Genomic DNA, 23,786 nt, shown 5'->3' with positions numbered 1-23,786 from the left:
CTGCAACCCCATTTTGCTGAGGGGTATAAGGACAAGATATCTGATGCATAATTCCTTGAGAAGTCATAAACTGTTGAGACTGAGAAGATAAATATTCTAAGGCATTATCACTGCGCAAAAATGTGAATAGAAACACCAAATTGGTTTTTGATTTCAGCACAGAAACTCTGAAATATAGAAAATAACTCAGAATGATCTTTCATTAAGAAAAGCCAAGTACATCTTGAATAATCATCAATAAAACTAACAAAATAACGAAATCCCAAGGTTGAACTGACTCTACTAGGACCCCATATATCATAATGAACTAAGGAAAAAACAGACTCTGCATGACTCTCAACACTACGCGGAAAGGAGGCTCGGGTATGTTTGCCAAACTAACACGACTCACAATCTAATGTAGACAAACTAGATAAACTAGGCACCATCTTCTGAAGTTTGGATAAACTCGGATGTCCTAAACGCCTGTGGATTAGGTCTGGAGGATCTGTAACTAGACATGTTGTGGAAGGGCTGAGTGAGTTAAGGTAGTAAAGGCCTTCTGATTCACGTCTTGTACCAATTGTTTGTCACGTACTGTGGTCCTGCATAATAAAAGAATCGTCAATAAAATATATACCACAATGGAGGGCACAAGTCAAACGACTAACAGATGCAAGAATAAAAGGACAGTCAGGGACATAAAGAACGGAGTCTAGGATGATAGAAGACAAGGGATTAGCTTGTCCAACTCTTTTTGCCTTAGTTTGACATCCATTGGCTAAAGTAATAGTGGGAAGAGACTCTGAATATACAATATTCGACAAAAGTAATATATTACCAGAGATGTGATCAGAAGCGCCTGAGTCCATGACCCATGATCCAAGAGTACTAGACTGGGAAACACAAGCAAAAGAATTACGAGCAACAGAAGTATCAGTCTGAGCACCCGAGGCTACTTGTGGAGATGTCTGACTACTTGCTCGATACTGAAGGAGCTCATTATACTCTTCTTTAGATAAAGAAAATCCCTGATTACCTGTAGTCTCGGTCTAAGCAATGTAAGCATTTTTGGGTGGACGACCATGTAAGGAATAGCACATTTCATGAGTGTGTCCAAGTTTGTGACAGTAAGAACACTTGGGTCTAGATCTTCCAAAACGACCTCCTCCTCGTCTATTCTCCATAGTTTGAGATGCCCGAACATCCACTGTCTAGGATGCGAGAACAGAGGAATCGAGTATCTGTGATGAGATCACTGAGTGACTTGGTGCTGCAGCAAAGCGGAGTAATCGAGAGAGTATTTCATCAACTGTGGGGACAGTCGGACTAGCCAAAATCTGGCCGTGTACTGAATCAAGATAATTAGGAAGTCCAACGAGAGTAAGAACTAGAAACATCTTCTGTTGCTGCTCTTATTGTTTTTCAACACTAGCAGAAACTGGCATCAACTTCTCAAATTACTCCATGATTGCCTGTACTTGACCCAAGTAAGTAGACATATCTAATCCATACTTCTTTAAGTTTGTCATCCGCGAAATATGTCATTAGTGTATAAGGTCCGAGCCTTTGCCCAAACCAAATAACATGTCTGGAATGGATGAAACAAGGACATCAACTTGGAATCAATAGATCACCACAAGATGCTATATAACTGAGCCTCGATCTTTGCCTAAAGTGTTATCGCCTTTTCATCTCATTCACTAGACTATTTGATTAGATGATCTTGGACACCTTGACCTTTACACCACAACTCGACAGATGAAGCCTAAGCTAAGTAGTTTGAACTTCCCATTAAAGGTTCCGAGGTAATCATAACACTAGAGCTTCCAGAACTCATGTTTCTAGACCCAAAAATATCAAATCTCAAAGATATTGTTGCAAATTATTACCAAATAAAAGAAAGAATCAACTGTAATCCACTAAAACAGAGTAAGAAAATATTGTAGTCGTTGGAATCTTACTGTAGCTGCCGGAAAAAACAATGTTCACGCTGGAAGAATATAAAAGTGGTCGGAATTTGGTGTAACCTGGATGGGTGGGCTCGGAATTCCTTTGCGAATAATCTGTCCCAAAGAAATTTTTCCAAAATGTGACCGGAAAGGGCCCCACGCGCCGACGCATGACGTCGTAACTTCACCGGAAATTTTTTTCCCGGCGGCGCATGGGAGCGCGTGGAGGGTCTTCTGACGGAGATATTTTTATGGGTTGATCGCCGAAGGCCGATCTACTTCGTGGTGGTGTTGGTTTTTGCACAACATTGACAAAAAATGGCTTTTTTTTAATTACGACAGACCTATGTTTGCCGGAAAAAAGACTTTTGGTTGACTGATTTCTCTTCCCGGAGCCGCTGGAATTTATACACAGCGATAAATCTCTCATGATTGCTATGATACCATGTGAGAAAGCACGGGAGAAAATATATTATTGATATAAGATGCTCAATATAATACAAGAGGTCATTATTTATAGCTATACTCTACAAGGACATATTACTCTTATTCCAATGTGGGACAAGACTACATTATGTACATATCTGTATACTAACAGTTGGATATTCAGATGTTGATTGAGCAAGATCGCCTTGTGATAGACGTTCTACGTCTGGATATTGTGTCTTAATAGGAAGTAATTTGGTGTCTTGGAAGAGTAAGAAACAGAATGTGGTTGCTCGGTCTAGTGCAGAAGCAGAATATCGAGCAATGGCTATCGTGACATGTGAGCTAATTTGGATCAAACAGTTGCTTTGAAATTTGGTGAGCTCGGCTAGATGGAACTTGTGAGTGATAATCAAGTTGATCTTCATATTGCGTCAAATCCAGTATTTCATGCGAGAACTAAACACATTGAGATTGACTGTCACTTTGTCAGAGAAAAGATACTCTCGGGAGATATTGCTACAAAGTTTGTGAAGTCGAATGATCAACTTGCAGATATTTTCACCTAGTCCCCCACTGGTCCTCGTATTAACTACATATGTAACAAGCTCGGTACATATGATTTATATGCACCATCTTGAGGGGAAGTGTTAGAATAGTTATGTGAATATATGTAATTACTCCTAGTCCCTTATGTAATATAAGTAGGTTGTGTGTTATGTATACATATAAATAAAGCTCATTGTAACATAGAATATCAATAATAGATTTTTCTCTCGTGCATTCTCACATGCACAATATAATCAAAACTGGATTTTGGATGTTTTTAATAGATATTATTGTGTACATGTCTGGGAAGTTAATATAAGACTAATTTAACATATGAAAGAGTTTCGAATAAAGCATAATAAATATAGATGATTACATAGCGAACCCAACTAGTTTAGGAGAAATGCCCCAGTCAGTACTGTGAGATTTCTTAGATTCGCTATTCAAGATCTCAAGTTGGTAGATTTACTTTCTTTAACTGGTCGAGTTCATTCTATCCTAGGAGTATGCATATTTGCTAATCGCTCCTTAGTCTAAGGCAACACATAATAATAGAAGTTAAAAAACATTATGGGAATTTTTAAGTTGCAAGTTGACAATGCAACAAAAGTAACATACTCGAGTTTGTAAGAATCAAGCTTTAGACTAAGTTGCGCGGACTCTTGATTTTTGGTGCAGCACCCGTCTCGACACGGGATGGGAGCGGGATACATCCCGGATTCGATCAACTACCTTCGGATACTATGACCTGAGTCCATTGAGAAATTTGGGGGAAAATTGAGATTTTAATTTCTCAAAATTAAAAATAAAACAGACTTAAGACATGGGAAATGGCATACCTTCAATATTGTAGTACTTTTGTCTCATATTTGCTGCTTTGTGTTTTAGAAAAATCAAGAATTCAAGGGGTCGTGTTCTGAATTCGGACTTCTGGTAGACAATAGCAGTGATATAGATGGAGAGTTGGTGGAAGGCCTTGAATGACTTTCTTTTTCTCTTTATAGCTCTATTTTTTATAATTTTGAATTTTTTTAGCCGAATCCCCGCACCCGTATCCATACCTGGATCTGCACCCCCGAATCTTAAAATTTAGATTTTTCCGAATCCGACACTATGATCCGTGTCCGTATCGGATACCCACACCCTAGTCTAAGCAACTTAGGCTTTGGATTTATTTTTTTTAAAATAGAAAAAAGATGTTTAAATACTAAAGCATGAGCATTGAGATGATGCATATGAAAAATTTCTATAATGAGACTTGAAAATGAGTATTTGGTTTCTTGTGAAAATGTTAATGTTTTTTGCTTTGAAGCTAGTGTGGATCATACCTAATCTTAAAGAAAATTCTGGAAGGATTGAAACGCTACCTCGTTTTCACACACTTTGAATCGAACTTCAGAGATTTTTAAAATAAATGCATGCACCAATAGCGACATTGAGCAGCCAAAGATTGATTGGAAAGGCAGGCCCTCCTGTAACCACCTATCTGCCCGTGCTCGTAGCGCGATCGAAGGTCAAGACTGTGGTCTGGCGGAAAACAAAAATCGTCAAAAGCTTTGGTTGGTGCAGTTTTCTTTGGAACCCACCCTTCATCATAATTAGGAGTTGACATCCCCTTCTCGATCATCAGTAATCAAACGCCTTCACTTTTTCCTTTCTCCTCTTTGCATCAATGGCGTATCTGAGTTACTTTGTTCTCCTTCCTGATATCGTCTCCATTATTGAAGCAATATACCTAACATGTAAAGAAAAAAACAGACACTGTGAGTTAACAGCAAATTCATTAAGCTATTCTGGGAAACTTTTGAGTAATGAATAAGAGATGAGATAACTTGCGAATCCATAACTGAAGCACACAAATCATTCAAACTCTAGTGGTACCACCAAAATACATGAAAATCTCATGGTCATCGCAATGTTATGAGAAAGGCACTTAAACTCCATCACACGAAAAATCAGCAGTTTGTAGGAACAAACATATCCCCAAAAGTAGGGTAAGAAACAAAATTTTCAATATAGATGGTAGTAATACGAAAAGTTTGTTACAGAAATGCATAATCCCCCCCCCCCAACCCCCAACCCCCAACCCTAAAAGATCCAACTATGACATCAATTTCCTCTTCCGTACAAGAAAAGAAAAGAGAATGGCAATACAAACAGATGCATTTGTTTTACAACTGGTATTACATATTGTGCTTTGGTAATACTAAGGCAATCTGCATCTGTGACTTTTACTAAGGTCTAAAGGCTTACACCTTTGAAGGCAATCTACATCTGTGACTTTTACTAAGGTCTCAAGGCTTACACCTTTGAAGGCAATCTACATCTGTGACTTTTACTAAGGTCTCAAGGCTTACACCTTTGCCTTGTTTGTTAGCAGGTCAAGACAAATCACAATATGAAGGACCTTTACATAGGTTTTAGCATGTCAAAACATTAAAATGTGATGGAAATAATAGATAAATCTGTTCTTGGGAACTTCATAGTCTTTAGTTGTTTATCCTTTACTTGCAGTTGCTTTTCCTTTGAGCATGATGCAATAATATAGTACAATTACCCTTCAACTTTGCTTCATACAAGGTCTAGCAAAACTGGCACCAACAGTGATGCATTACCATGCTAAACGTGCAGATATCGTTTATCTGAAGAAAGCACATTAACTTGTGCATATCGCATAAAAGGACCGTACATATAAAGAAGTTGCAACAATCACTACATAAATCAGGGCAAAAGACAATAACTACAAAACCAAGATCTAGCTACACAATAAGTAAACTCAGACATACTGTCGTCGCTTCTAAGAGGTCCTCAAACTTTCCTGCTAAGCACTTAGAAAGCGGATAAAAGATTATCATTGCCTTTCACCGTGCACAAAAGGAAAGGTGAGAGCAACATGCATGTGATCGTAATAGATGAAAGCCAAATAAGTTAAGCTCTAGAATAAGAAACATTGAACTTCAAGAAACCACCTAGTCATAGCTCAAACTGAAATACACATCCAGAAGGAGCTCATTCAATCTGACTTTCCAAGAGATATAAAGGACCATAATGCTCTATTAGACCTTGCTCAGTGGTAAATTGTTCACGGACGAGGATTTATGAAACCTTAAGACTGTAATCAGTTAAGCAAACATATCTCCTCACTCAGCACCATCCTCACCACCCCTCCAACCCCAAAGAAAGACCTGATGCTTGTGATTCATTTACGAGGCACTCTTGAACTATCTGTCTATCTCAGAAGAAAGAAAAATTACATTAATTACAAACAGACACGTATGAATCAGGGAATTCTCTCACCAAGCTAAAACTAAAAAAAAATGTTTGGCAAAAGGTAAAATTTTATAAAATGAGTAGCACCAAGGAGGTACTTAACTTTACAAACAGTACCAGTCTTCTACTTCTGCCTGTAAGTAGTCCAAAAGAACCAGGATATCAACAAAATCAGCTGCTACACCTTTTACACCAACTATACAAGAATACCGTGCTCATTTTTGTACTAAGCATCTCACATTCCCAATCTCCTAATCATTGAAATTTCTTCCGGAAAGATGATTCCATCCACCTTCAGAAAAGCAGCTTGTAACAAGTTTTGTTAATGACGAGTTAATATAAATCTGGAAAAACGTCCCCAAGGCAGTATTTATCCAGCCAAAGCCTGATATTTCTTCTATTTCCGACTTTTAAGCCTGTATGTGAATTAAATTCATCCCAGCAACTTTGAATTTACTTCCATATAGCTACTCCATAAGGAGCCTTCACCGGCTTTGTGTACTAGGGAGATTCCATCTCATATATTTTACATTCATAACTTTCTTCCAGTCTCTTCCATCATTAAACCTCCGGTGCCATTTCTATAACAAAATTTTGTTGTTTATTTTCAAATTTTCTAACTCCCCTACCACCTTCTGTTTTGTCTTTCATGACTGCCGACCATTTCACTAAATGGTGCTTTCTGTTGTCACCCCCACCTTCCCACAAGGAGTCTGATCTGAATCTATTTACAGGCATTACAAATACTAGAAGAAAATCTTTCAGCAGAATGATACATTCTTTCCAACTCGTGTAACATGCTACCATATTTTTAAAGGCAAATAACTGTATTGAGTGACCTAATCCCCTTGTTCCGACAGACTATCCAATGCATTCCTTGACAAGCACATATACGTCAGAATTATTTGAGAAGTGTGACCACAGTTGAAACTCTAGAATCATACACAATTCAAAGGCTAATCATTTAAGGAAAACAGTTTTCTAAAGAAATCCAGTTTGTACTTAGCTGCATCTTATCTTATCTTTTTAAAAGAGAAACTGTATATTTTTTTTTTTCCTTCCCTTAAGTTTCAATTCTTCATTAAAGTAAATATTTGTTAGAGAAGCATTATTATTTTCACGTGGACAAATTTCCCTTTCACCATCCTTTCCTTGTTCCGATGATGATCTATATGTTGTAAAGTTCTTCTAGCAAAATCTTTTAATAATTAATCATCTTTCATATTTTTTAATTGTGATGCATCTGCAATCAGAAACTAAAGCAAGTGCACTAACTTTCTAACAAGTAATTCATGATTGAATTGTTGTACCGACTGTTAAAGCATCGCCCTGACGTTTTGTCTTCAAATTGTGAAAAAGATAGAATACTTTTGCTAGAAAAGTTGTTTATTGAGATTTGACAAAGTGAAATTTTTAAAGGAAAAAAGAATTAAATGCATCCAAGAAAATGCCAAAGGTAAGTAACTGAAAATCCATATAATCATGGTAATCTCAGATAGAGTCAGATTACACTTGTTCTTTCTCATATAGAATCAGATTACACTTGTTCTTTCTCATACAGAATCAGTTTACACTTGTTCCCTCCCTCCTCCCTCCTCCCTCCTCCCTCCCCCCACCCCCCTCCCTCCTCGGGTCATTTCTTTTCTCAATTTTCTCTCTAGTGCTGCTACAAATAGCAGCAATCCTTTCTTGAAGGAAGGAGCTTTTCTTAGACTAGAACTTCCTTCACTTGGTAAGAATTGTTCTTTCCCCTCTCTCTCTCTCTCCCTCTCCCTCTCCCTCTCCCTCTCTCTCTTTGCATGATATTCAGTTTTATACATTTGCCTTTCAGATTTGCTACTAACTATTGATCTTTCCTCTGCTGCTCAAGCGGCAGATTAAACTCAGGTTTTACCCTTCTAGAGGTCTGAGCTCTTCTCAATCGGTCAATCTTCTTTTTTTTTTTTTAAGGATGGTAGTGTCCGGGCCAGCTTGTGCGCACCTCGACTATTCCACCGGATACCTGCTATCTCTCACCAGCACAGGTACCGGGTAATTCTGCCTATCAAGATTTTGGCAGATGGGAAGAAGGCACCTACTGTTTTTTGTGTCACTTGGGATTTGAACCTTGGTCTTCAAGGTTTGCACCCACTTCATTGACCAGTTGGCCACACCCTTGGGTGTGAATCAGTCATTCATTTAGCACATTCCTTCTTGCTAGCAGTATTGTTTATATCCTTGTTCAATGAAGCCTGTTGAGTAGACTTTAAAAGCTCTTTGGTTCCAAGAGATAAATTTCAGTGACATAGATTTACTTTAATCCCTAATTGTTTTCTAATTTCTCGTCAACTATGTTAAATTAATTACCCTAATTAGCATTGCAAGAAGTATGAAACAAGAGGGCACTAACCCCTATGTAATTAATGGGTAAATGTCAAAGATGCCCGCATAAAATGTGGGAATATACAATTACATGGCAAGTGATAGGTATAAATGCCATTGAAAGATTAGCCACAGAAGATAACATTAACATTCAGAAAACCTACTCAAAATGCCATTCTCTTAAAGAATGTTAAAAATGCTTTTAAAGTAATTACATTAAATTAGTAGAATATAACTCACATTTACTACCTTCATTCCTACCGTATAGGCACAGCAGTTGCATAGAGACTATTTTACTTAATAGGAAAAAATACATGATTCTTATTCATTACTCACACTAAGTTTACAAAGTTGACATACATTTACCAAAAGAATCTAAAGAAATAGCGTGTCCCCTTATTACAAGATGTGCTTAGAACTAAATCATATTAAAGAGTAGAATCCAAAAGCTTGGTCCATACTAGATCTGACATACAAAATAGGAATACATTATTCATAACTCGATGTAGCTTAGTACTAAATCCAATTTGAGGTGTGAAAGATCTGTAAGCTTGTCCAACTGAATAGATGTTATATCACTTGCTCATTCCAGTTTATACTTAGTGGTTGTACAACCTGAATCCTTTAATCCACTAACATGAAATGGAAAATTTATAGACACCCTAGGAGTAGACAATTTAAACCTATTCAGTGGGCCATATGAGAGCTACTAGACACCAGGTTATTCAAATGATGACTTTTTTCTTCTTTCTCAATTGAGACTTAAACAATGATTTTAAAGGGGGTTATGAGATGGTACAGCTGATGCCGAAACAATTTAATCATATAATCTTTTTCAAAAATAAATCCTTCCTATATTCCATCTAGAATTGTTTCAACTACAGTTATCTTTTAATCCTCTCACAAAAATTCAAAATAGTGTTCCTAACAATTGCTCGGTCATACTCCACTTCTCATATTTAGGTACACAAGTATGAGTCAAAGGCAAGGAAGGAACCACACATTTTTCCATATTGAGATAATCATTGTTCTGATATCTGAGAAAATAAGTATCCTTGTCACCTGATAATTTATATGTTCATCGCATTAATCCATAGAGTCAATGCATCATAACACATAATGAAGGCCACAGAATTTTCGGATGTTTGTGTCTTTTGTGTTCAATAGTTCTATGTATCAATGGTTCCTCTTGCAGCTCTTCGTGTTATCAAGACTAACTTGTCTAATCTAGTCTATATGTAATCTATGTCACAAATAATTTCAGAAGTTGGAAATAACCCTCATAGTGCAGGCAAACAGAGGACACAAAAGTTCTCTAATGGATACGGCCAAGGGTGACCAAAGATCTGAAGTGAAAGACTCTGGGAAATCAGTCAAAGCAGATGCATCAATGGATTGCAAGCTCAATGAGATTTATGAAGCTTTATGTTGTATGCTATGCAGTAAACTGTTTGAAGAAGCCACCACTGTAAACCTTTGCCTTCACACATGTAAGCTTCAATGAGTTGCTTCTCTGTGTTTTTTGCATTCATATGCATGCACACGTAAACAGACATTTACGTATGTTGTGTGACCAAGTCTATACTCTTCTCACTTTTGATATTATTACCATAATAATACAGTAGCACAATTAATAAAAATATTTTTTTAAGGTAAAGGTTTTATATAAAATGGTACCGAGATGGTACACAAAAAGAGCAAGAAATAGCTGCAGCTATTCCACCAATCCTATTACACAATTAATAATAGAATTATCAATACGAAAAGCTCAGTTTCTTCTTTTTAACCAGACAACTTCAGATACTTAACATGTCCATGGGCATGTTTAGCACCACAAACCAACTAGCAAAGTGCACTTCAAGGTAGACGAGTGTCAAAAATATGTTATAGGCTATCAAACTTGAGATATAAGGGATCGTTTGGTTGGAAAGAAGTTATCCCAGGACTAATTATCCCGGGATTAGTTATTCCACCTTTCCATGGGGATAAAAAAATACTACAATCCCGGGACTAATTATACCGCACTTTTCTACCAACCAAATATGGGATAAACTCTTCTTAAATTTAGTCCCGGGATTAATTATTCCTTATCCCTCATACCAAACGAGCCCTAATTCTCTTCACTTTATGATAACAGAAGTATAAGATTTCCAGACCAAAAGCTCTTTAAACTAAAAAAAGTGGCAGTATTATTCTCATGATTTGGACATTAAGACTTGGAGGGTGTACGTTGATCCTTTTCCAGAATGCTTCCCTCTTCATAAAGTAATAAGAAAATATCTAGTTATCAAATAAGAAGTGCATCTCTTCAGCTATCAATGTTTGTATTTTCATTTGTTGAGATGGACATTATCTTTCTTTTGTTGTTGATAAGTTTGTTTTAGTGAGACTGGTAATTAGCTGGTTTACTTTATGAAAGAAAATAGTTAACTTGCTTACTTAATTTTATGATTCTCGTCAATATTAGCCCCATGATTGATTCTTGTTCATCTAGAAATCAAGAAAGAACATGAAATTGTTAACTTATTTATCTCAGGCTTACAACAATTCCTTCTTGCTTGCAGTTTGCAAAAGGTGCATCTATCAAGCAGTTCAAGAAACTAAGTGCTGCCCACAATGCAAGGAAGACCTAGGTTCTTCACCTGAAGAGCATCTCAAGTAATAGCTGGCCTCATTTCTCTTTCATTTAAAGCTCAATGTTTTCTCAAGTAAATATATGTTCAGAAGCTGCAGAAAGAAATAAAAAATAATGTGATAGTTGATGTGACCTATGTCTTTTGACACGCGTCAGATAGAATAGGAACAGTCAGCAGCCAATCAGAAGTTCATTTCATAGGCGCAAAGTTCTTTAACAGCCATTTTTTTATGAGTATGATCACTTGCCAATTAACTGAGAACTTCATAGGCCTACGACGGTTCAAAGATCCTTTTTTAAAGCCCTTCCAAATTTCACTTCAAATTGGCTGTGTTCATTAGGATATGACGGAGTACTGGGACAAAATGCTTCTCTAATATTATCGCAGCTTTAAAGCTTGCACAGTTAGATTTATTGCTTCTTAAAGCAGAAACTGCCTCTACGCACAAGAATATTTCATTGGACTATTATATCCATTTTCGATAAAACTTTGGGATAAATGAGATATTATTCTGTATATGGGGACCTCTCCTTCAGATCCTTCAGTAATGGTACACAAACCTATAATTAAGTAGCTGCACAGAACTTAAGGACCTGAAGTTTCTTTCTGACACATCACCAGAAGTTTGGCAATTGGATAGATCATTTATGTCGATAAGAACCTATCATGTCAGATAGAACTCTCAATCTTTTTGAGTCTACATACCTAACCACATACGGGCATCAGTGTTATTAAAAGCTATCGCTTCATTGCTTAAAGCGATGAAGCAATAAAAAGCGAGTGTTATCGCTTCATGAAGTTATTCGGGATAAAGTGGGAGTGGCCCCTGTGGAAAATAAGATGCAGGAGGCGAGGTTGAGATTGCTTCGGGCATGTTAAGAGGAGAAGCACAGAAGCCCCAATTAGGAGGTGTGAGGAGTTAGCCTTGGTGGGTATGAAGAGGGTTAGAGGTAGGCCTAAGAAGTCTTGGGGAGAGGTGATTAGGCGAGACATGACGCAATTGAAGCTTACTGAGGACATGACCCTTGATAGAAGGGTATGAAAGTCGAGGATTAGGGTAGAAGGTTAGTAGGTAGGCAAGCGTTCCCTTTTGTTTTCCTTCATTCGGTAGCATTAGTTCTAGTTTGATATCTTTCTACAGTTAGATTGCTATTATTACCTACCCTTTAGTTGCTACCTTTGCTTCGGTTTTCTTTTATAATGTTGTTGTTACTACTTGTTGCCATTACTTCTTTTCATCATTTCTTTAGCTGAGGGTCTATCGGAAACAATCTCTTCTCCCTTCCAGGATAGGGGTAAGGCTGCGTACATCTTACCCTCCCAAGACCCCACTTGTGAGAAGAGAATTCAATGGGCATGTTGTTGTTGTTGTTGTTATCGCTTCATGAGTAAAGCCATGTGCTTCAGTAGAGTGTAGAGTGTGTGTTTAAAACAATGACGCGCAAAGTGATCCAAATGGGAAGCAGTCGGTGTTTTTAATCTCAACTTTGAGGAGTTGGACTAATGTCACATCCAATTGTATACTGAATGCTGAAACTAGTTATTTTAATGCAACGTAATTATTTATCATAGTGTATGTTGGTACTTTAAAATTTTACGTAAATAGTGGTTATCACTTCAAAGAAGAGTGCTTCACTTCTCGCTTTTCGCTTCAAGTCCAGTGACTCTTGTGGGTTTTTAGCCCTTTTCGCTTTTAAAAGCGTTGCAGCATGTACGCCGGATCAGAATGTCTGGACTCCAATAAGTTAATGCTCTATTGATGGAAGGAAGGCACACCAGGGTGGAAACTTCACCCCTACTTTTCTTTTACTAACCTTATCTCTTCTTTTTGCCAATGGACTGCATATTTTCAACAGAGATGATGAGAAAATACGGTCCATAGCACACACAATTCAGTTCCTCTTTAATGGAGAAGGACAACTGGGATCAGAAGCTAATGATGTGAGGCAAGGATCTGGAACTAATAATCAGCTTGAGGATCATGAAATTTCTGAGGAGAAGTTTCATCACAACCCTGCACATGCAGAGAAAGAAAATACCTTAGATCGCACGTCCTCACAAGAAAGCTCAGCTTTCTCTACAACTGCATCTGCAGTTAAGGTAGTTATCGCCTTATCGGCTCTTTTCCTTTTCTCCAATCAAAAGTTCACTGTGTTTGGCATATATATTTTGGAAAGGAATTTGGCCTTACGTTCGTACTGTTGGTTAGATGTATTTCACATAACCTCAATATAAAAGTCTGTTTCTTTGAAGATGCCTCAGGTTGCTTGCGGTGTATCTCAAACCAATGCTGAAGTAGGTAAGTCCAAGACGGAGGAGATCAGAGGGCAAAAGAAGAAAAAGAGGAACAAGAACAGAAGAGCATGCCAGCTTACACCAGGTGAGACTAGTAAGACTCAGGAGAAAAAGTCAGACATTGGGCCAGATGACATTCATAAGGACGAGCATGCCAAAGACAGAGAGTCTTCAACACCTAAAAAGCAAGTTTTGGATGAAAAACAAAAGGAAGTCTGCTCTTTCTGGTTTTCTCTTGTACCACAGGGAGATAAGTACGTACCCGACCAGTCACATCGCTCTCAAGATTCTTGTTTCACTGATCTGACACAACTTTGTTCTTTTACTCTTGGCAGGAGTGGACGTAGGTTGCCGCCCATTAATAAGTCCTATATCCATCTCAAGTAAGATTTTCACATGCATACCTATGCATCTATTCTTTTAGCATAGACTGAAGTATAGAGCAGATTGAAATCTTAATTAGATACATGCATGCAAGACGGGCCAAGCTATTAATTGCATTTCACGCGATAGCATCTAATACTAGCATTTAAATTGTCTTCAATATTGATCTAACCCCTATATTTTTAAATCTCATTTTCATCACCATGTAAAATGAAATGACTGATTTTGCATCACATGCAGGGACAGTAGGATCACCGTATCTGCAATCCAGAAGTACCTCGCACAGAAGCTAAATATAAATGATCATACTGAGGTAATGATTTTGTATACAGAGTGCTAACCTAATTTCAACGTATTGCCTTTTTTTTAAAATCGAGAAAGTATTGCCTTTATTCACGTAGAGAACAACCAAAAGGGGAAAGAAACTTTTGAAAGAAGCGCAAACCCATTCGAAATTCTTAAAGGGGAATCACACAATTCACTGTACAAAGTGCACAAGCAAAAACAACTCGTGAACTATATATTTAGCCAGACTTCTGCCTCTGACCCCCCATAATTACTTAAAAACTTATGATCTAAGCTTTCTTTTCAAGAGTCTCTATCTGTTAAATGAATCTTTCTTCCTTCTTAGCTTACAGAGAATACACAAAAAAGTCAGCCTTTATTTGGTTGGGAAACAATTGAGTGAGCTAAAATACGATTTAAGATCTGAAAACCAGACATCTGAGCACTCACTCCAACCAGCTGTCTCTTCAGTTTCCTCGGTAACTAGAAAATTAATGACAAATATCTATGCCTTAATGCATTGTCAAAATTTTGCATTTATTTGAACTAGTTAGTTAGATAATAATCATTTCTTAACTACCATTGATACATCAAGAACTAGGAACTACCCTCTATTTGGATTATATACTAATGTTTCCTTCACATAGACATAGAACCTATGAATGAGAGGGGGAGCAAAACATTTTAATGACTCGAATTAAAAGGACAAAATAAACATGTATGGAACAGTGAAACAGATTGTTTTATACATACAAAACGAAATGTAGAAAAGGTTGTGCTTTGCCGCTGAATCTTTTATAATACTTGGTGCAGGTGGATGTTGTATGCTGCAGGCAAAAGCTGGACGAAAGTATGACCCTCAAGGACATTCAGTTTATATGGATGTCAGACCTTCAGAATTCAAGAAGGAGAAAGGATAAGTGGGACACAAAGGAGCTTGTGATTGAGCTAGGGTACATCAGAAGCGAGAAGTCTGAAACTCCCCAAAAGAAATGAGAAGTGTGACTATCATGGTTTAAATGCAATGAACTTCCTATCCAGCAAGAAACTTAAAGACTATCAGTAAACAATTTCTGTATTTGCATAATAATAGCCTCAGAGCTATTAGTACCTTTCTCTGCTTTACTATCGGCAAACAATCTATGCTTTGGACCTTGTGTTCTCTAGTTTCTTATCAAAATTATGCTATGGACTTCTATACACCTATCATCTAGGTTGCACTGGCTGCTTGATCTTTCCATTTCCCACCAATAACTTGTAAAGTTGCTTCCATGTGACCAGGAGGTCACGGGTTCGAGCTATGGAAACAATCTCTTGCAGAAATGCAGGGTAAGGTTGCGTACAATAGACTCTTGTGGTCCGGCCCTTCCACGGACCCCGCGCAGAGCGGGAGCATAGTGCACCGGGCTGCCCTTTATTCTACAATAAGCAGGTTTTTCAGAAAGTCTGGTTGTCTTTCACTACAGGCAGAAGGAGTAAATCTATTTGGAACTATTTCTCCTGTAGCTCATATGATAGAGTTGATGACCTTTCATATCTGTCTTTCGTCAGCCCATCAATTAGTGCTTGACATACAATTTGTGACTTAAAGAATCAATTCAAGCTCAAACCAGATTTGATAATTTATGTACCGTTATTCTTCTAGTAGTTCAAACAATAGTTCAGTCATATTCAAATGAAGTGCTCACTATGCCCACAATAAAGAATGACCTACTTTCCTTCTCGCTTCGTCATTAAAAAAACTTGACCACCTTCCTTAGTTACAAATATAGAACTAATACTATTCCTTATCCATACAAGATAGTTTTGGATTGTCCCAAAATGTCCACTTTACTACTTGAACTATTTCCCCTGGCTTTTTATTAGTTTTGATATTATACTATTCAAAAGCTACAATTATGGATCGAACTGACAAAGAAGTAACTTAACAAACTTTGCTTTTAAAACAGGAAAGCAATCGGGGAACTGAAGCCATACAAATTAAATGACTTCTATTACCACCCATGCACCCAGAAGCGGATCTACCTAGTTCACGTGAACCCAGCAGCATTTGCCGATCCTATATATGTATTAAAAAATTCACTAAATATATTTAAATATTTAATTGTGAGCTCAATTATTTTTAAATATTAATTTGAGGTCACTGAAGGAAATCATAAACTCCAAATCATGGATCCGCCTATTCCTACTCGATCCAGCATCATTAAACTTCTGACCACAACAACAATTATAGAACCAATATCACCATTTAATTTACAAGATATGAACTAGAAAAATAGGATTGGTTGATCTCCAAAGAGTAATAACCCAAAAGATTGTTCCGAATTTAGCTTCCAAGTACCGTAAATTCTAGAATAAGAAGCACAGTAAACAGTAGAAGAATATGAAGAATAAGAGTATAGTATTAGAAGGAGAAGAGAAATATGGGGTTACCCGTAAATATGACAGAGTAGAGATGCGCCAAACTGAATAGAGCTCCTTCAATTTTTGGGGCTGAAAACGGTCTGTTGTTTTTGGCGAAGACGCTGTAACCGTTTACCTTTCAATATATTCCCGAGTCGCCCTTAACTCTGTTTTATTTTTCATTTCTTATTTTGTTTTTATTTTTTTGGCTTGATGACTTTATTCGGCTAATTTGGATTTTAAAAAGAATATAGTAATAATTTTAAACATGATATAATATTTATGTGTTTAAAAAAAAATTGAAACGTATAGCCTTAAATATATAATAGTATTTGTGTGACTAAAGAAGATTTTTATTATGCGTAAAATAAAAGGCGTAAAGTTAATTATTTATAAATATAAAAATATATTATTCTTTTTTCTAAAAAATAAAATATAATATCATATAAACAGAAAATGAATGGAGTACTTTTTATTAGCTCATATTTGAAGCTATTTTGATTTAACTTGATTGTCTCGTTCGGGACTCATTTGTTGTTTGTTTTGTTTAAAAAACAAGTGAAAAGTTTCCCAAAATTTGTAATTTTCAATTTTGCAAAATTATAAACAATTAACCAAACAATGTAAAAAAGAAAAAGGTTTGTCACTCCAAAGGTGCTTTTTAATTTTTCAAAAACTGGGAAAAAGCTTTTCTCTAATGATATTTGGTTAAAAATTACAAAAGACAATTACAAAACAGAGGGAGAATCAATATAAGTACACTAGTAAAATGAAAATATACTAAGATACTCATGAAAATTTCTATTATTCTAGTAAAATGAAAAGACATTTATTGACCCCTCTCCCCCCCAAAAAATAGACATATATTATACTTCTTTAATTTGTGAACAATAACTTATTCATATACTCCCTCCATCTCAAATTATCTGTTGTATTTTACTTTTACACGTCCCTTAAAAAAATATTAAATAAGAGAGGTTTTTGACTTTTACTCTTATTTATGTTTTATATCTCTCTTCGTTTAATATTTATTCATAATTAAAATATTTGTAGTCTCCAAGAACAATTAATATTAAGGATAGAATAGGGAAAAAAATTAATTTAGTCTTAAACCTCTAAAATAATAATTTGAGATAACTATTTTTAGAAATATAATTTGAGACGAAGGGAGTATAATATTGTGTCGTAGTGATTAATTACTTTAATTAGGTCATAATTAGTCTCTAGAAGCATGTGCATGCATTAGTGTGGCATAGGTTAATAACGAGACAAATGCAACTGTATCCAACTAGGTGAGTAAAAAAGTGATATGATATGCTAGGATAAATTATCTATCCCGTGTTTATATCATTTCAAATAATTTAATCTTGGCAGTAAAAATAAAATGAGAACGCATATAACTTATTAGTCATCGTTAAATGATATATGTATTATATAAAAAATACATATCTTACATTTATTAGTTTAATATAAACATCAAATGCGAATAAAATTTTTATTCCAATACTATGCACCAAGGAGTGCATCCAAATAAATGAGATTACTTTATCCTTAACTAATTAAAGTCTCAGTTCGGTGTATAAATGAAAAAACCTTTGATAGAGCATACTTCTCTTTTAAATAATCATGCGCGGTATGAATTTTAATTAGTCGGGTTAATGAGTTTTAAATACCGAATACATAAAAGAAAAAAAAGAGTGATGTAATGCAGGCTGCTAATCTATACAAGGAGAGATCCATTTTTGTATTTCTTCTTTTGAATCATAGGGGTACGGGAAATATTAAAGAGTAAAAAGGACTAAAAACCCTTTTGGGGTTTAGGGTGGGGAGGTAACCTATATGCTGGTAGAGGCGAAGCTAGTTAGGTGTGGGTTCAACAAATTCAATTACTTTTGGTTAAACATAATATTTATATTTAAAAAAATTATATATAAATATTTAATTATGCATTTATAATTAAGATGGGTTATGAATAATTTAAGAAATTTAGAATAAACAAATTTAAAATCATGATTCGGCCTAATGTACCGGAAACAACAAAAGGAGAAGAAAAAGTAGATTCCCTCTTCACATGTAATGTTTTATTTTTATAATTTATAAGTTTAGTGTTGTCTTGGCTTGGATTTGTGGACCAACATCAAATGGTTTCTTTTTTAATAGTGGGGTGCGCCTGATAGGTTAAATTCATAACACAACTAGGGGGCAACCACATGAATCACTCATGTGCCTTTTTATATGATACATACTGCTATTTTAATTATTATTTACATGCTAATTGATATATATATATATATATATATATATATAATTTGAGAGATCAAAGGGAAGCTAGTCATGAAAGGACGAAAAGGATATGGCACAAAGCACCCACATTTAAGTAGGGTTAAAAAAAGATTGTATTTTAAAAAGTGCGATAAAGACAACTTATCTTAATATAAATATTAGTGATTATTTTCACGATTCAAAATTTATGACATATATGTTATAAAGATAACTTTATCGTTATTCAAACAAAAAAAAAAGTGCATTTATTGCAAAAGGAGACCAAGCGAAAAGCAAACAAAAGAAACCTAAATAGGAAGGGGATAAGCATGTATAAGTTTACTCTCATTTTGGGGCCCTTTGTCTTCTTGTTTATATTGGTTCTCTCAAATTCTACATGATTTGATCGAACTAACTCAGTGCTACTTTATTTATTTCTTCATTTATGCCATCATCTGAATTGTTTACTTATTTGTTCCCTTTCAATGTCATCCAAAGAGATTATCACTTTGAGATGGGACAAACAAGAAATCATAAAGAAATGAGGATTTTTTTTTACTAACGTTTGGGTCAATACATTCATCATCATTCTAATAAAGATTCTGATTTTGTGGTTCTCTGTGATTGGCAACTAATGAGAAGATTTATCCAAAGTTGCTTTCTCACCCTAATGTTTAAAAAGAAATGATAATTTGGTGTAAAAAGTATTTTGCGATCAAACAGAAATATATATTCTGTTTATCCTAATCTAAATATTTGTGACTAATTTTACGGCTCGAACTTCGAATATATTAAAATATTAAATAAATTCCTAACTATAATATTCCAAAAAGGAAAATGCAAATTTCTTCCCTTAAAAATAGTGTAAGTTCTAACTTCTACGCAGTAAATTACCGGTAACGTTCAATATTACCGGTACGTTCTATGCAGTAAATAGTGTAATAGTGTTACCTTCAAAAAATATTTACATAATTTGGTCATCTATAAAGTAAGTATCTGTAAATTTTTATGATAAATAAATAATAATTAATAACCTGATAAAAATAGTAATCAGCCTGTTATCCAATATTAAACTACTGTAAAATATTTTACCTTATTTTTATATATAACTTAAATCCTAAGAACATTGAAACATTGTCTGCCACTTCTTCAGTTCTCACTTCTCACCACTCATGGAATATGACAAAGAAAATTGGCTTTAAGCAGTAGAGAGTAAGAAAAGGAACAAAAGTAGATCTACAAAAGGTAATGGAAGAAATTCATTTAAAGGAGAATGATAGAGAAAATCCAAGATGACCCTTATCAAATACTCCATCATTAGGCTCTTGACAAGCTGAAAAAGTTAATTAAAAAAAAAGGGGGAAGTTTGCAGCATTCCTTTAACAAGAATCAACATAATTGTGTGCATTCATAGAGAAGGTTAATAAAGTGTCAATTATCAATATAGACAATAACACAAATTTAAACCCGAATAAAGGAGGAGAGTAACATTAGACTGATACGGGTGGGATTTCAAGTGGCTTTTTTTATACTAAATGTTTCCATTTTTATGAATAGCTTCAATCTAGCATTTTCCCAACCTAGTAAAGGGGCTGCTAGTTGTAGTGAGGTATATTAGTGAATAGCAAAAGTGAATTGAGATTACTAATTAATGACCGATGGAGGTGGAGGATAGAACATGTTTGTGTCCCTTATCGGTAGTTTCGTAGCAGATTGTTTTGTACGGTCAGATAGAAGCACTATCCAAGAATTGATCCTTCTTTTCTTTTTTCTTTTACTAAGCACTCTAGTTTCTCCCAGCATAAAAATAGTCAATTTACCGTGTTACATAATCCTAACTGCTTGAAATTAAGAAGTTGCATAGAAACAAGAATTTGACCAAAAAGATTAGAAAATACATGCAATTTTGCTTCAATTAGATCTGCGGTTACACATGAACAATGTAACATATTTGAGGGGGGTCATTATTTTTGTGGGAGATTCTTGAATACTAGGTTGATGTTAAAAAAGTACACATAAATTTTTTACATAATAATCGAGAAATCCACGACTTCTAAATAGGCCTGCTCCTCTTGTGTCCACTTGAATCCCCTTCAGATGAATTATCAACAGATTTAGTGAAAGAAGTTGAAAGATCAGCATAGAGGTCAACTACCCTTCTAATATTATTGTTGAGCTCTCTGATTAATCCAACATTTCTGCTCAAATTATCAGGGATTTTTGACTCTTGATTCTGATTAATCTCATTGATTAATAGCCTATTCTGATCTAGTATATTCTGAACTTGTACAAAACTCTTCTGAAATGTTTGCACAACTTTGCCATCTATTTGTGTACCATTGCCTAATCCAGAAAATGTATCCCCCTCCATTTTCTCCTCTTTCAGTTCAAAGATTGTTCTGCAATAGTAGATCCTATAAACAAAAGGACCAAAAAAACATAACACAATATGAGGAAAGAAAAAAAGAAGAGAGAGAGACAACTTTGATGATTTTTTATGAGTTTATATTAACTTATATACACCGACAGTATAAAGAGATTTTACACTATCAGATTATTTTTACAAGTTGTAGCAAGTAATCTACGTTATTTTCAAGACTATAATTTTTACTTTTTATGAAATGTTATATGTGGATATTGAAGGGGAGATTTGAAACACCGGTAAAGTTGTCTTTGTGTGACCTATAAGTCACGTTCGAGCCGTGGAATTAGCCACTAATGCATGAGTTAGGCTAGGCTACCTACGTCACACCCCTTAGATACGATTCTTCCCCAGACTCTGCGTGAACGCAAAATACTTTGTGCATCGGTCTGCCCTTATTTTATATGTGTGGATATGTTTTACATGACGTGATAGTGTAAAAATTATGAAAAATTATATGTGATATGTTTTATATGACCTGATAGAATAAACATTTCTTTATGTTACCTGTATATATATAAGTTAAACTATTTTTTATTAGTTTGAGAACTCATCATCATATCTTCTCATATGTACTTGGCTATAGTATCAAGAAAAGGGACAGACAAAACATGATACTCAACAAGTTTTTACTTGAATTGTTTAAAGACAATTTGTGCACAAGAGACAACATCTGAACCTGATACATCATGATTTCCCCCACGGTTGTAAAGAAGGGAATCATGTATGAAACATGGAGTATGCAATTATTAATATCATTATTATTTTTAGTTATTATTGTCTATTTATTAACTTAAGGGATGATAAAATGTAAAAAAGCAGATCCCATTTCCATAAAAAGGAACCTTTTTGGTGTGTACTCTATTATACTCTCAGCTAAAGGCCTAAGCTCAGAGTTTCAAAAGAAGAATCTCAGATATGACCAGTCAAAAAAATTTCATTACAAATTTGGCCATAACTCTCAAATGGCTATCCTTTCAAGACACCATTTTTTCTCAAGAAAAATAGATGTGTTAATGGAAAAAAAAAACTTGAAACAAAATTTGGATAAAATTGAAAAGTCAAAACCATTTGCATTATCAAAAGGCTGCCTAACCAAAATCTTGAAGAACAAACAAGCCAAAATCAAGAATTTTCAAAGTTGGATTTTTGTTCAATGTTGCAGAGGCATAAATATCAAGAACATAGAATAACCCCCCCCCCCCCCCAAAAAAAAGGAAAAAACTTACTAAAAATTTGAGGAGCTGTACGATGATATCAAGTAGCAAAAGAAAATTAATCTTAATTATACTTCAAAGTCTGAAAATTCATTCAAGTTTATTTCATACAATATTAACATGCATAGAAACAAAAATATCCAATGTCTGAAAGTGTAAAAATCAAGACTCTTTTTAGCTGATGATAGATTTAACAAATTACCAACTTGGGAACTCATATTAACTTCCAAAAGTAGACTAGAAATTATTAAATTTTCATGTAAGTTTTTACACTCGATAAATGAAGGGAAAAAAGATTGAAATACACAAAATTAAAATGATGTACTAATATTATGTTTGGATTTTTACGTACCTTGAAGATTTGAGAACATGATTCTGAAAAGAGAGAGGACAGAAATTTAAACGGCAGAACTGATCGGAGAGAGAGAGAAGGGAAGAAAACAGAGAGAAAAAGAATATGTAGATTTGACAGTCCCGTTTATTTCTTCCTTTTCTGAATTTATTAATATACTCGCCTATTTATATGGAGAGTTCTCTTATTTTATTTTCACAAAGAAAATGTCCAAATTTATCTATTTATAATACAAAATAAATTTTAATTTGATTTTTTGTTACGATTTTTAATTATTCATACACTTTATCTAGCAAATTATCTTGTTTTGTATAATTATTTGGTATTTATTATTTTGACCTAATAAATTCATATCCGCATCCCGTAAGAAAATTAAAGAGGAAATGGCTCGAGAAATTCATCCATCTCACCACACCCCTTAGTAGTTTGTTAGTAAAAAATCTTATATTTATCTTTAATATTAACTGAGTAATGTGTTACGGATGAATTACACGTGTCAAAAAATTTTGAGAAAAATCTAGATTTACCCTTAATACTTTTGGCTATTGTTATAATTACCGTCCCTTATAATTCAGTTATAGTTCAGCTGAACCTATTAGAGTTAAAGAGCAAATACGAAATAATTTATTAACGTTAAAGATATGATTAATCCTAAAATATAATAGAGGTAAAATTAAGATATTATAAAAAGGTATTTTGACCTTTTCCTTTCAAGAAAGATTCTTCTTTTTGGAAATCTTTAAAATTTGTTTTAACTTGTCTGGTATATTGAATTTTTAACCTATTAACTTTTTTGTTCACATACTTATTTGCTATTTGCTCAGTGGGTTCACCTATGATCAAATCCAAAAAGGAAAATAAAGAGTTTCATACTAATTAAGAATTTGAATTGCATGAGAAGAAACTAATAAAAACAACAACAAAACAATTAAAATAACAAGTTTAAGTGTTATTTCTAAAATTTCTTTTACGAAATTAATTCTGAATTTCTGA

General features: G+C 34.8%; 1 protein-coding gene and 1 long non-coding RNA gene across 7 annotated transcripts in view; both read right to left on the bottom strand.

Annotated features, from left to right (window-relative positions):
• The window catches only part of LOC104111428 (uncharacterized), a 49,523-nt gene extending 32,823 nt beyond the window's left edge, over nucleotides 1-16,700 (bottom strand). For 2 of the 5 annotated variants that reach the window (XR_011408353.1, XR_011408354.1), the window contains exons 1-2: nucleotides 16,571-16,700; nucleotides 4,274-4,641 (exon numbers count right to left, since the gene is read on the bottom strand). This is a non-coding gene — a long non-coding RNA (uncharacterized lncRNA). Of the gene's footprint in view, nucleotides 1-175; nucleotides 585-2,833; nucleotides 4,642-16,570 lie in introns of those variants that run through there. The other 3 variants (XR_011408352.1, XR_689714.4, XR_001972293.3) reach the window with 3 other exon arrangements.
• Nucleotides 16,701-20,689: 3,989 nt separating this feature from the next.
• LOC104111425 (protein ELF4-LIKE 3) lies at nucleotides 20,690-22,930 on the bottom strand. Of its 2 annotated transcripts, none has more exons than XM_009621121.3 (2): nucleotides 22,794-22,930; nucleotides 20,690-21,216 (listed from the first exon to the last, which is right to left on the bottom strand). In XM_009621121.3, the coding sequence occupies exon 2, from the start codon at nucleotides 21,171-21,173 to the stop codon at nucleotides 20,856-20,858; it is 318 nt and encodes a 105-aa protein (XP_009619416.1). In that variant the 5' UTR covers nucleotides 21,174-21,216; nucleotides 22,794-22,930; the 3' UTR covers nucleotides 20,690-20,855. The 2 variants fall into 2 exon arrangements, with proteins under 2 accessions (XP_009619416.1, XP_009619417.1); XM_009621122.4 differs by having other exon boundaries at nucleotides 20,690-21,201.
• Nucleotides 22,931-23,786: the final 856 nt, after the last annotated feature.

The sequence above is a fragment of the Nicotiana tomentosiformis genome, chromosome 6 (genome assembly GCF_000390325.3).
Source record: "Nicotiana tomentosiformis chromosome 6, ASM39032v3, whole genome shotgun sequence".
Taxonomy (NCBI): domain Eukaryota; kingdom Viridiplantae; phylum Streptophyta; class Magnoliopsida; order Solanales; family Solanaceae; genus Nicotiana; species Nicotiana tomentosiformis.
Note: the sequence above shows the minus strand (reverse complement) of the source record. Positions and strands in the feature narration are given on the sequence as shown.